The 13,656-nt window shown below is 29.9% G+C and overlaps 2 protein-coding genes across 3 annotated transcripts; one reads left to right on the top strand and one right to left on the bottom strand.

Moving 5' to 3' along the window:
* Positions 1–1,097: 1,097 nt before the first annotated feature.
* On the bottom strand, positions 1,098–6,555 carry LOC101498197 (nuclear intron maturase 4, mitochondrial). Of its 2 annotated transcripts, XM_004485647.4 has the most exons (4): positions 3,220–6,555; positions 2,971–3,147; positions 2,153–2,522; positions 1,098–1,737 (listed from the first exon to the last, which is right to left on the bottom strand). In XM_004485647.4, the coding sequence occupies exon 1, from the start codon at positions 6,312–6,314 to the stop codon at positions 3,843–3,845; it is 2,472 nt and encodes an 823-aa protein (XP_004485704.1). In that variant the 5' UTR covers positions 6,315–6,555; the 3' UTR covers positions 1,098–1,737; positions 2,153–2,522; positions 2,971–3,147; positions 3,220–3,842. The 2 variants fall into 2 exon arrangements, with proteins under 2 accessions (XP_004485704.1, XP_012568833.1); XM_012713379.3 differs by having other exon boundaries at positions 2,971–6,555.
* Positions 6,556–11,942: 5,387 nt separating this feature from the next.
* On the top strand, positions 11,943–12,577 carry LOC140920566 (F-box protein At1g61340-like). The gene is made up of 3 exons (XM_073369181.1): positions 11,943–12,035; positions 12,146–12,220; positions 12,344–12,577. Exons 1-3 carry the CDS (start codon positions 11,943–11,945, stop codon positions 12,575–12,577), a joined length of 402 nt encoding a protein of 133 aa, XP_073225282.1.
* Positions 12,578–13,656: the final 1,079 nt, after the last annotated feature.

Below are 13,656 nucleotides of genomic sequence, written 5' to 3'. Positions count from 1 at the left end.
TATATATATGACATTAATTTGAAATAATTTATTATGTTAATGAGATATATCAATTTAACTCGTTTGATAAAATTTCATCAGATTTTAATTTTAATATATTTTATTTATTCAAATTAATATATTTTATAAATACGATCTAAATTTTAATCCAACAATAAATATAAAAATACAAATTTGAGATACAAAACTATCAGTTGTGTCATATTTTCAATATGACATCACAGTGTCAATTCATTATGTCCCTTATAAATATTATCTTCTAAAATAAATACTCATAAACTATAAACTTTTACCCGATATTTTGTTTTTAAACTGTGTGAAAATCACATAATTTATATTATCTTGATTTGATCAGGTAACGCCTAAAATTATGTATAACGCCGCTGTTGTATGCTTGCCAATAATCACTTCCAAAAGAATCGAAAAATACTTTAACAATAAAATATTATATTATCTTGATCAACATAACGATGGTGTTGTACTTTTTTTTTTACCAATAATCACTTTGAAAAGAATCGAAAAATACTTGTTGTTACATATCCATCAAAATACTTGTAGTATGTAACTAAAAAGATGATAAAAAAAATTAAATAAGTTACATATCCATCCAAATAATTATATATGCATTTGGTAAAATGGAGTGATTGACAACAACAATCATGCTAATATATTTTCTAATTAATTTTGGCATTGTAACCTCATACTATATCTAATTAATTATAAACACTACATAGATTAAATAAGTTACATATATAATTTTGATGATCATTATATAATTGACAACAACAATCATACTAATATATTTTCTAATTATTTAAGAATAACTAGAACTCTTTTGATGATTATGCACGTTTCGTTAGAGAATCTTAGCCTAGAGGCATATGATGGTCACCATCTGAAGACATGGCTGATCAGATTAGGTAAGTGTGGCTTGAGTAGTGAAAAAAATGCAGATGAAACTGTCAACATCCTCTGACTAAATTAGGTTGCAATTAGCAAAAAAAATTATCAATACCCATAAAACCTGCAAGAGATCAGGATAAGTCAGAAATATTCAATTTTTGAGGATTGGATGACAAAGACAGTGAGTGATAAGGTTCATAAAAACAAACATATAAATTATAATTGCTTGGTTGTTCATATGCCTTGGCATGATATGGTGTACTCAAGTAATTTACAGTTTAAAAATCCTTAACAAATTGCCATATACCTGCAAGAAGCAACTTATAAACACTACATAGATAAGACCTAATTTCGGTGGTATCATGATTCATACAACAATAATAACCAAGCCTTATCCCATTAATTAGGGTTGGCTAGGTATCATGATTACCAAAAATAAAAAGAGATATGAATGAATTACTTTAGAATAGTTGGAACCCAGCAAGGTGATCAGTCGAACAAGAAATTAAATTTTCTTTCGATCAACAACAATGACCGCATACAACACAACACGCCTGTCAGATAAATCTACATCTCTTCTTCCCTGTACCATTCCCATCAGCATTTCATCTACACATTCAGTTTCTACAGTTGGCCACAATTATATGCGTTTCTTCCCTCAACCAAGAACAACAATTGTTGATATGGGCTATACAACTCTAGCCCATCTTCCACCACACATTGGACAGCCATATCCAAGCGGCTGACCCACCAAATTTCCCGGTCATTTTGATTAGGAAGGTTGGTGGAACCAGGTGAAGCAAAAGCACAAGTCTGCCGCAGACATCTTATACACTGCACCACACAAAAGTAAAAAGAAGAATCAGAAAATAGAATATCCACACGGAGGCAGAAAAAAAATTAGAAGTTCAGAAAGAAGAATCTGGAGAAGTGTCATTTGACTCATTTCCATGCATCACAGAAAGAATAACTTTATTTACAAATTTGATCGTGATTGAATACATTAACAAGTCTGACTCGGCTAAAAGCCCTAAAACTTTCAGTTACCGTCAAAACTTACATTTGGTGGCATAGCAATTTGTCATCTATCTATTGGTATGGATATATACAGAGAAAAACCTGACAATGACTATATTAGAGATTAAAGGAAAATCTTTAACGTTTCTCAATAACAAGCACTTAGTAGTTATTATGCGTAAACATGGACAAGAAAACAATAAGAAACATTTTACAAGATTTATTTTCATACCTTGTACCAGACCCCTTCAAGGCCGGTCTTCCATAGTGTAGTAACAACATCTCTTCGAGAACCCATTATACCAAGATAAGCTCCCAGACCCACTGAAGTGTTCAACCCAAAAGCTGCATCTCGCTCAGACATCCTGTGCTTCCTTGGCCACAATCCCTTGGCTGCATAATAGACATCACTATTTTCCAACGAACTGGAATCAAGTGGACTTAAACTAACTAATTTTGGTGAATCATTTGCACAATCTTCATCATTTGAATCAGTCTAAGGTCCACCAAATGTATTACGTCGATGCCACTCTTCTGCTGGAGAGTTCTAGCTCACGAAGTAGAAGACCAGCAGCATCTGCACCTCTAGGGCGAGGCATGTTCTGCATAGCCATTTTTATTTAGTTTTGGGGAAGGCAGCAGTGTCACTCATAGGAAAGTTAGTCAAACAGTCCAAGGAAAGAAACAGATCTTAAATAATGCACTCAAAAGAAACAAAACAAACAAAAACATGTATTTTATCAAGAGCTCAATAATCAATCATATCAACTGCTCCTACATGATCTAAAACAGTGTGCTTTATCATTAAATGATAAACAACATGCTATAAAAGGCACCCTTATATTAAAGAAGCACAACTGAGCCTCTTTTCTTATCGTATTTCATTAACTTTTATCACTCTTATATCACATTTTCAAATCATGAATTGAATGGCATCATAAACTCAAGGAAATAACACATCATGTTCGTGAAATACTACTGAAGTACTCACAACTAGTTCCGTTTGTCTCCGAGACACACTAATTATGAAATGAGAAAACAGAAAGTTACCTGCATATGTGGGCCAAGGGATGCTTCAACAACCTCTGGCAGTGCAGTGTAGTTCCCGTCAATATAATGCAGACGAACCTGAATGTTGCTATTCCCCACCTGAGAAACTGGCAAGGGGTGTTGCAGCCCAGATGTTCGGCGACATAGATCCATAAGTACTAGAAAAAGCACCTTGACCTGCATTACAAATGCTTTAAGACCTTAAGTAAAACTAACAGCTGAGTCATTGAAAACAAAGGAAAGAGTTACCCTGGTTCGTTGAAAACAAAGGAAGTAGTAAGTATTGAATCCTGTCTCTGCAACTCATTACCAATAGAACCTTCATCTTCATAAAGTGAAGTAATCTATATGAAGCAATGACATAGACACTGAACACGGCAATGATATGCTGACACCGGTATTAAATTAAGCAAATAGAATTAATTGAACACATTTGCCGACGCCGTGTCAGTGTCGAACACCTGTAGGACACCAGACACTTCTTCAATCCAAGGCGTTGGTGATACATAGGAAGTAATACATTGATAGGAATCTTGGGCCTTATGACACAAACGACCCAACTATAGCAGTATATCCTAGTAGGCCCATTACTTGATAAAGTTACATGAGGAAAACGGGAGGTGGGGTTGCAAGATGTTTGCTGATTCAAGGGGATTGGTTATAAGAGAGAGGGATAGGATAGTGGATATTCATTGAGAATTATTGTTTGAGTTGAATGAACACATGTGTCGAAGTCATGTCAGTGTCGAACACGAGTAGGATAACCGGACACGCCTTCATTCCGAGACATTGGTGCTACATAGGAAGTAACACGTGATGACCAAAGTTCAAACCAAACATCCTGATAAAGTTCCTGATAAAACTGAAGAAACTCACTTCCATTCACCAAAGTCAATGGACTGAAGTGATATATGACCAAGATACAAATCCCTCAAATGCTGCTTACACAACCCTAGTCGCCGTTTATTTAAGCTTGGATGAATGCAAGTTGAAAACCCAGTCATCAAGCTTGGAGACTTTTGCCTTTCCATTACATGAAGAGTATACACTCTTGGTGCTGGAGCTGAGCACCCTAGTACAAAACAATTACATGGTCTTGCTTGGGTCACAATTCTTGCCAGTGACAACAAACACAAACCACTATATGCAATTCCGTACGTTAACGCCTCATCGTTGTCAAAAACTTGAACACCCAATACTTCATTCATCATCTCGTTCTCCGTGTCCTGCGATGGTGGAAGCCTACTTAGTTCTTCATCAAACCGCTTTTCTATCTCCGTTTCATGTATCCGATACTTTGCTGCTAAAGTACGAATGCATGATTTCCTAATTTGATCCGATATCAAAAACTTTATTTCATTAAAGTTAGCACAATCTTCATACCATTTCAGCCAGCGGCAAGCAATCCCTGAAAACCAGTCAATTATTTCACTTGTATCGTGCATGACAAGCAAATTAGCAGATCGTGAGAATCCATGTGATGTAGTTAATCCATATCTCTCGAGACGCTTTTTTATGGCATAGACAGGAGCGATAATCTCGGTTTTAGCTATCACCTGTTCTGTCGAACCGTTATTATTTCCCAAAAGCTTGACAATAGAATCTGCCTCACAAGATATATACTTCTCTGTCTGCTTCATAAACTCGTAAAAGGAATCCGTTAGCTCTTGCGGAAGAGCCGGCTCTCCAACGAACTTAGACAAGACATTTTCTTCGCTTTTGGCATTTCTCACTTGAACATCCTGCATCCATATCTTCAACAAGTGCTTATACCAATGATCAGTTTCCATCCCAGGCTTTCGGTAACATGAAATCCTATTTAGGGTAGAGCTATTATCAGCTAAATGTTTGATCTCTGATTCCTTGACTTTCTTCAAACCATGGCCTAACCATTTCTTCCCTATTCTAACCGTCCCATAATTCCAAGCCTCAAGCTTCTGCAAAGCAAACATCTCAATTTTATCTTTCAACTTGTGAACTGCTTTCACAGCAGGACTGTCTTCAACATTTCTTTTTATCAATGCCCCCAAAAACCGAACACTGCTAGCACCTACACATGGCAGCACATCGGTTCGACCACCCCCAGCATCCAACATCAAAGATTCTTTTAGATAACTCTCAATCTCAAACTTAAAATTGACAGCACAATCCCTAGAACCAGAAACTGCGAAAAAAATCTCATCCATAAACCTAACACAATAAACTTTAACACTAGAATTCTCAACACCACCACCATCCAACTCTCTACGAAACCAACCGCGCAATGCAGAGCGCGGCTTATCTCCATCAAAAAGCTCTCCACCACCACCTACACCTTCGTATTTCATCGACAACCTATGAAATTCACTATCAAATAAATCAAGATAAATATTCATCAAAATAGGTGACAAAATACCTTCTTGTGGTAAACCATGTCCCTTAGGAAAACCACCAAACTCAAGATTCAACACATTAGCATCAAACATACTTTTAATCAAATCAAACAAAAAACCATCCTCTATCTTATCCTCCATTACACAAACTAACTTATCCATCAATAAACAATCAAATTTCTTTTCCACAAGCAAAGCAAACCACCAATCAGGACTCAACACACTTTTGCATATGTACTTCAACGCCGCCTCCCGGCCCCTTCCGCTCCGGCAACCGTGCGAAATCTTAGAGAAATTTGGCTTGAAAATCACTTCCAACACAATCCTCAACGCTTCCTGAACAACTCTCAACTTCAAATTAGGAAGCACTAACAATAACTCATCTTCCTCTTTCAATTCTTTTTTCTTCTTCTTTTTTCTCGTTGACATTGAATAAGTATTTGCGTTCACGTCGAAACTACCTTCGTTAAGCTGCTGTGCCACGTCATCAATGAAATAACTATCTCCGTTCCGTTGTGGCACGTCATCAATGAAATAACAGTCTCCGTTCCGTTGTGCCACGTCATCGATGAAATAACCGTTTTCGTTATCTTCGTAGCGTTTTGTGGAGTCTCCACTATTTTCGCCGCGTTTTGAGGAAACGGTTACGGGGTGAACGATTGTGTTGGAGTTGATTTTGATGATGTTGTAAGCGTCGCGGAGTGTTTGGGGATTGGAAATGACGTTTTTGATTAAGTTATGAAACTTACCGTTGTTGGTGGAGCGTTGTGATTTGACGCGTTTTTTGATTCGGAGTTCGAGGAAGCGTTTAAGCTCCATTCGTGTTTGGGGTTTAGGATTTAGGGTTTTGGCAGGAGAAGATTGTTTGATTAAGGAGGCGAGTTCGGTTGCGAGAGAAGAGGTGAGTCTAAGGAAGGTGAGAGTGTGAAGTGATTTGAGAAAGTTATTGGAAGTGGTTGTGAGATTGAGCATTGTATTGGTAGTGAATGAGTGGAATGGTAAAAGAAGGACAATGAAGCTCGGTAAGAGTATAGATTGTTCGTCGTCGCCGTGAAGAAAAAGAGCGGGATTAATGGAGTCTGTGACGGTGTTCTTGGTTCAATTTCAACGCCCTCGTATCTGGAGTCAAGAACAGTGGACCGGTAGCTTCCCTCGCAACACAGTCGATAATCAAAATCGGACCGATATTAAACCGGAACAGTTGTGAGTAGAGGTTTAAGATTTAAAGGTTCAACCTGACGTTGAACCAACCGTGGTTAGTTTGGTAATATTTAAATATAATTTTTATCATTAAATATATTATTTTTAATATATTTGGAGAATAATACTTAAAGTGATGCAAATAGACTATTTTTCGGATTCAAATTCTCTAACTTTAAGGCACTTACTACACTCTATTTTTCATTAACAATTGAAAAAAAAAAAAGTATGTCACACACACAACTCCTTTTTTTTCTTTCTACACTACTAATTCACCAAAGAAATGGCCATCGTGGTTTGGGCTAATTGTTCTTTAGCCCGAACTGACCCAATGTTCAGTCCTAAGTTAGATGATTCATGATGACAGCACAAAGTTAAGGTACTACACAAGTACGAAAGTCGAGTTAAAAGTATCGTACAGAGGTACTAGAGTTCAGGTACCACACGAAATTATGCGTAATACACGTTTATGATTTCCTTTTTAATTTTCTTTTTTTCTTAAATTTTTTTTTTACAAAATGTTTTATCTTTTATTTTTTAAAAAACATATAAATGAAAATTTTAAGTTTGAATGTGCACTTCAACGCAAATTGATTAGTTATACTTTTACTGATAAGCATGAAAAAAACCACAAAATCGGTTTGAACTTGTGCGCGAAGATGAGGAACATAAATGAGTACTTCGATTGTGTTCCATTATTTGTGCATATGGTGTTAGCTATAGAACTTATTCTACCAGCAGATTTTAAGTCTACCGATAAATTCCTGTTAAATTGTGGTGGCCCTAGTGTTAGTTCTGATAGAGATTTTAGTCACCTATTTTGATGAATATTTATCTTGATTTATTTGATAGTGAATTTCATAGGTTGTCAATGAAATACAAAGGTGTACGTGGTGGTGCATAGTTTTTTGATGGAGATAAGCCACACTCTGCGTTGCACAGTTGGTTTCTTAGAGAGTTGGATGATGGTGGTGTTTAGAATTCTAGTGTTAAAGTTTATTGTGTTAGGTTTATGGATGAGATTTTTTTCGTAGTTTCCGATTCTAGGGATTGTGTTGTCAATTTTAAGTTTGAGATTGAGAGTTATCTGAAAGAATATTTGATGTTAGATGCGTTTTATTTTCAATTTGAGGAGAAAAAAATTGAGTGGGTTTCATTAAATATATTTTTTTTTTTTCATTTTCAATGTGTAACAAAGAAGAGGAATTTTTTTTATATAAATGTTTTATTTCCTTCTCAAACTTTTTATTTTCCTTTCCTTTGTTCCAAACATATATTTACTAAACAAATTTCTTGATCATGCAAATGACATCTATTATACTTTATATTGCAAACTATTTGAGATTATAATATAAGAACATGTATAAAATTGTATCTACCGTAAACAAATATTACGATACAATTCTTAAAAAAGTACATGTGACGTATTAGAAGATCATTAAACATTTATTTCATTTATAAGTGTGTGTTTTTTTAGTTTTGCATTAGTTCTCTTCACCAAATGTAATATTATTCGAGTTATGTCATATATTAAGTATGTTACCTCTCTCAATAGAAATTCAAACTTCATCATATTAAATGGACAATAGAGCATGAGTAACACACATTAAACAACTTTTATCATTTTATAAGATTTATTTCAAATTTATCTCCTACATATATCATGCAACTGATGACTATTTTAAAATAGTATATCATAATAGTTTAAGTTTTTTCTTCTTTTTAATTTGTCTTTTGATGCATATAAATGCATTTTTGTTTGTTTTGAAAATAAATAGTTCACAATGAACCTGTTTCAATGTTTTTTTTTTACGAATTTATTTACAATTTTGGATTACTAACCAATAATATGAATTATGTAAATGCTCTAAAAATGTCTTACTGGTTTTGAAAATAAATATTATTTCAATAAATAAATTGAAGTTATCAAATATTATGAGACAGAAGCAATCATAATTATCATAAGCATATTCCATCAAATGATTTTTTTTAATATTATGTACAATAAGTTATTGATTTAATTAATTTGAGGTTAAGCATATTACCTTAAATTTAATTACATCAATTAAATAGTGCAAATTTTATAAAACAATTTTTGTGTTAATACTTTGCCTGTTCCAAATCATATGTCATTTTTTCAGTTTCACATAAAGTAAGAAAGATTATCAACTTTGTATAAAAAAAAAAAGAGAAATTAGAATTACTTTATAAAATATCGTTCATCAATAGGAAAGATGAATTTAAAAAATTAGAAAAAACAAAGTAATACATAGTAAAATGCTTAACAACAAAAGAAACATTAATAATTTATTGATACCGTAAAAATTGTTTTTATGATAAATTATTGAACACTCACCAAACCATTAATAGTCAGACATATCTAATCAAATAATTATAAGTAATAAAAATAATTATAAAATTATAATTTGTTAAAAAAGCAAAAGAAACACATCTTAACTTAATAGTATATCCTTCAACATCTTTAACTCTCATTGTATCAACCCATAGAAATTGAAAGTAGTCTTAATTTCTTCAAATATCTCTTTAAGAACATGAGTGACATTTAAGTTCGTGTTTGATGTTGTTCTTCCTGTTTGTGATGATTTTGAAACTATGAGATATTAAAATTGTCATTCTAAAGATTTGTAAAATGTTATTTGATAATTTTATTTTATCTATTAAATATATTTTTTATTAAACATCTCAATGGTAAACATTTGTCAAATAAAATAACGAAAGTAATAAAATTATACAATTATTTATATATAAATAAATAAATTCACTTAACATCTCTTTTATATGAGATATATATTATAGAAATTATAATTTGTTACAGGTCAAGCATCTATTTAAAATTTTAATTATTTTATTTTATTATTATTTAATTCACTTTTTAAATCATTTGTTACATACATAATAATAGTTACATCAAAATTATATTAAATTTAAAATCACAATTTTCACTTAATTCATGATTCTTATCTTATTAGTTACATCTAGCATTGTACTTATTTATTTATTTTGAAAGAAAAATGGAATGTTAATATATCTTTTATAGATTAATGTTTATTTACTTTTAACTTGAGGGACTAATGTTTAATTACCATTTGACAATATAATAATAATAATAATAATAATAATAATAATAATAATAATAATAATAATAATAATAATAATAATAATAATAATAATAATAATAATAATAATAATAATGCAACACAAATTTATTATGCTTTTACTTATAAACAAAATATGATAATCAATATTTTACACGAAAGAAATAAGTAAATATATTTTGTCAACAAAAATTACGTGTACATATAATGTCAAAGAATGAATGTTTGACTTAAATGTTCTATTTGTTTTAAAGTTTTTGATATAATAATTTTTATAGTTTAAGAGTAAATATTTTAAAAAATATCAACAAATTATCTTATGTATGAATTTTATATTATTTATAATTAAAATGAAAATATTTAATTATGTATACGTCTATAATTAATTGACACTTTAAGACACATACTTACATTATCAACATCTCATTAAATAGGTTTTAAGATATAAATAAATTCATGTAAATAACAGTGCTAACTAAAACTCATTCATATTCAAGTCATAGAGATATAATGAAAAATTAAAATTCAATAATTTTATGGTAAAAATTAATATAATAAAAAAAGTGCATTTACATCAATAAATTTAAAATTAATTTCCAATGAAGATTTGGATTTAACAAGAAAATTTGGCTTTAGCAAAAAAAGATACGCTCCGACAAGATACTGTATCAAAATTTGAATGTTCTATTTAGAAGAGATGGTCACGTTTAGTGGATAATAATATCTTAAATATAATTATTTTTGATAAAATAAATATGTGAGAAATAAAAAATTATACCTATAATAATATATTACATAGTATGTACAAACAAAATATATATACACATTATTTGAACTATTGGTATTTACAAAGAATATATTATTAGAAACAATAAATAATTTTATATTGACCATACGATGCTTGCTTGGCACGGACTACATATTAATAGTATACAAAATATCTAAAAAATTATATTTAAGCATTATTAATATAATTAATAATAAATAAAAGTATTCATAAAATAACATTGAATACTAATATTTTAAAGGATTGACAAAACAATAAAAATAAAGAAATAAAGAAATAAAGAAATGTTAATGAAAGATTGTAAGTTACAAATTATAATTAATTCCTGTTTTATTTAATATAAAACTCGAGTCTAAAACTCAGGTACTAATGCTCGTTAATCGTTAGCTACCGGTTGTCGATCATTACTTTGACCACCACCAACTACTGCTAACCATAATAACTACTAGTCCAAATACCACCTTAGACCACTCTATCTACCACTAGCCACAACTCTAACCTCTGTCCGATCCTCTCCATACACTTTACTATCGATCTTCACTTCAATCAACACGATTAGTCACCACTTCGACCATTGTCGGTCATCACTAAGACCACTATAACTCCAACTAACATCACTTTAATCTCCACCCACCTCCGACCATAACAACCACTACCAACATTCAATCACCACTCAAACAATTGTTTGACGCCATCTCCAAGAACCACTATAATTTAAATTATTATTAAATGAATAAATTTATATTTTACATAATTTTACTTATTTTAAAAAAATTATTAAAAAATTATATTTTTACATGACCATTTATTTATTTGTCATTAATTTTTTTTTAGAACTTAAAATACAAAAAATGAAAAATGAACTCATAATTGAAACTCAGTTAATATATATATATATATATATATATATTCTCTAAGTTAAAAGGTTACAAAATATTAACAGAGTTAAATTGATTGTCATTTTTCGAGTTTAAACATAATAGATGTTAAATTAATTAGAATGATATTATCATATTTTTTTAATAAAACAAAACTTCAACGTATTTTCATTTTTTCTCGATTTTTAAACCAAATATACAACCTTTTGTTTGAATTTAAATTTAAATTTATGCATTCCTTATTTTACATAAAATAGATACATTTTGTTTTGTAACCAAAGAAAAAGAAAAAGAAACGTTTTTGTTTATACTATATGCTTGAAATAGAAACCATTGTATAATCTATTTTGTTACCTATCTACCGAAACAGGGAATTTTATGTCTCTTCTATTTCAGATTTTGTTTCCACTTTTCTTTGATATCTCACCACCCTCATTCAGGAAAGTATTGATTTTTACCACAATCATTATATCCACGCTCAAATTATTTCCGTTGTAGATTTTGTCACTATGGTGGATAAATAGTTGTTACTTCCTTTTGGGCTATTTCAGATTTCGCAACAAAAAAAAGTAAAATCTTTTAGAGATTTTAGAAGATATTTGCATTTGAATTTGGTAATATGGAACTAAGTTTTGCTAGCACATTTAGAAGGAAGAGAATCAATTTCAACTCAGATTTTTCTCCCCTCGAATCTCTTCCTCAAGATATTCTGGTAATAATAATTATATTATTATGTAAATTAATTAATTTCAACCATTTTATTATTTGTTTTAAGATTTTATTTTTTGTGTTTTAATTGTGGATGTATTTTGAATACGGCAGTTACATGTTTTGTGTGGTGTGGACCATGATGATTTGAAGCAGCTTTTTCATGTGTCCAAAACAATTAGAGATGCAGTATGTACTTTTAATTAGTAGTATTGTTAAGTTTTTTATTTTGTGTTTATATTATTATTATTATTATTATTATTATTATTATTATAATTTATAATTTATAATTGTTGATTTTGTTAATTGCAGACTCTGCTTGTGGAGAAATCACATTTTAAGTTTACCACACCAAAGAAGAACACTTTACCATTTTATAATTGTGATCTAATTGACACAAATTATAAGTTTTCAGAAATTGAAATGTCAAATGCACCATTGAAGAAACCAAAAGAGTCAAAGTTCAATTCGGAAGAATTAAGTGAAATATCCATGATTTTATTTTGTATCATAGATTTGATTAGAGATGAAGATTGTGAAATATAGATATGATATTCTGTTTACATAATTGATTTTGATAGACATAGTAGAGAGGGTAGGGATTAAATTGTGATATAGAAATAGTTCTTGGTTCAAATCTATGATTATTTGCCTTGTTTGTCATGTTTTTTTTTTTCCCTTCTATATTAATAGATATACAAAAACAAAAGAGATAAGATTTTGAGAATTTTGTTTTGTTTGAAGCATGAAATGCATACTGTACTCTCTATTTATTTCAATAAAACAAGAAAAATGTTAGTTTTATTTTGGATTTTCTACTTAATTTTTCTTCCTTCATGATTTGTTTTAATGTATAGATTGAATTTTTAATTGATAAATTTTCTTGAAAGATTAACAAAAATATATTTACTATTGTGGAGGAAATTTAAATTTCTTGAGAAGGAAAATATGTTCTCTCATCAAATTTATTATAAGAGAGATATCTAAATATATTATTAAACTCTTATGCGTTAAATGAAAAGAAGATAATGAGTTTAACCATAAAAACAAATGTTGGATAACGAAGAAAACAAAATTTAAAAAGAGGAAAGAAGAAAATATATTCTTATGTCCGAACAAATTGTATAATCAATGCATATAAAATGAATTGTAAGGTTATATAATTGTTAAATAAATAAATATAGAATGAATATATTGTAGTAAAATTGTATAATTATATAAAAAGAATCATAAAAATGGTATGATCGCAAAAATATTATAATATAAATGTGTTTAATATATATGAAACTAAAAATATTATATTGCTCTCTCTTTATTTATAATATTAAAAAGTGTATGATCTAAAAATATCATCTCCTCCATTTTTCCCTTAAAAATTGAACTTAAAACGTATATATTTCAAAAAATATTTCAATTCCAAAAAATATTTCAATTCCGCTGAATTCCTCCAACCATACGAATCATTAATGAATCAATTATTATACAATTTTTTTTATCTCTTCATATTATAACAATAACATACATATATAATATGGTGAAATGTTATATATATATATATATATATATATATATATATATATATATATATATATATATATATATATATATAATATAGAATATTGTTT

Source organism: Cicer arietinum, chromosome 1 (genome assembly GCF_000331145.2).
Source record: "Cicer arietinum cultivar CDC Frontier isolate Library 1 chromosome 1, Cicar.CDCFrontier_v2.0, whole genome shotgun sequence".
NCBI classification, from domain to species: domain Eukaryota; kingdom Viridiplantae; phylum Streptophyta; class Magnoliopsida; order Fabales; family Fabaceae; genus Cicer; species Cicer arietinum.
The sequence above is the reverse complement of the archived record's forward strand: the minus strand, read 5'-3'. Positions and strand labels throughout refer to the sequence as shown.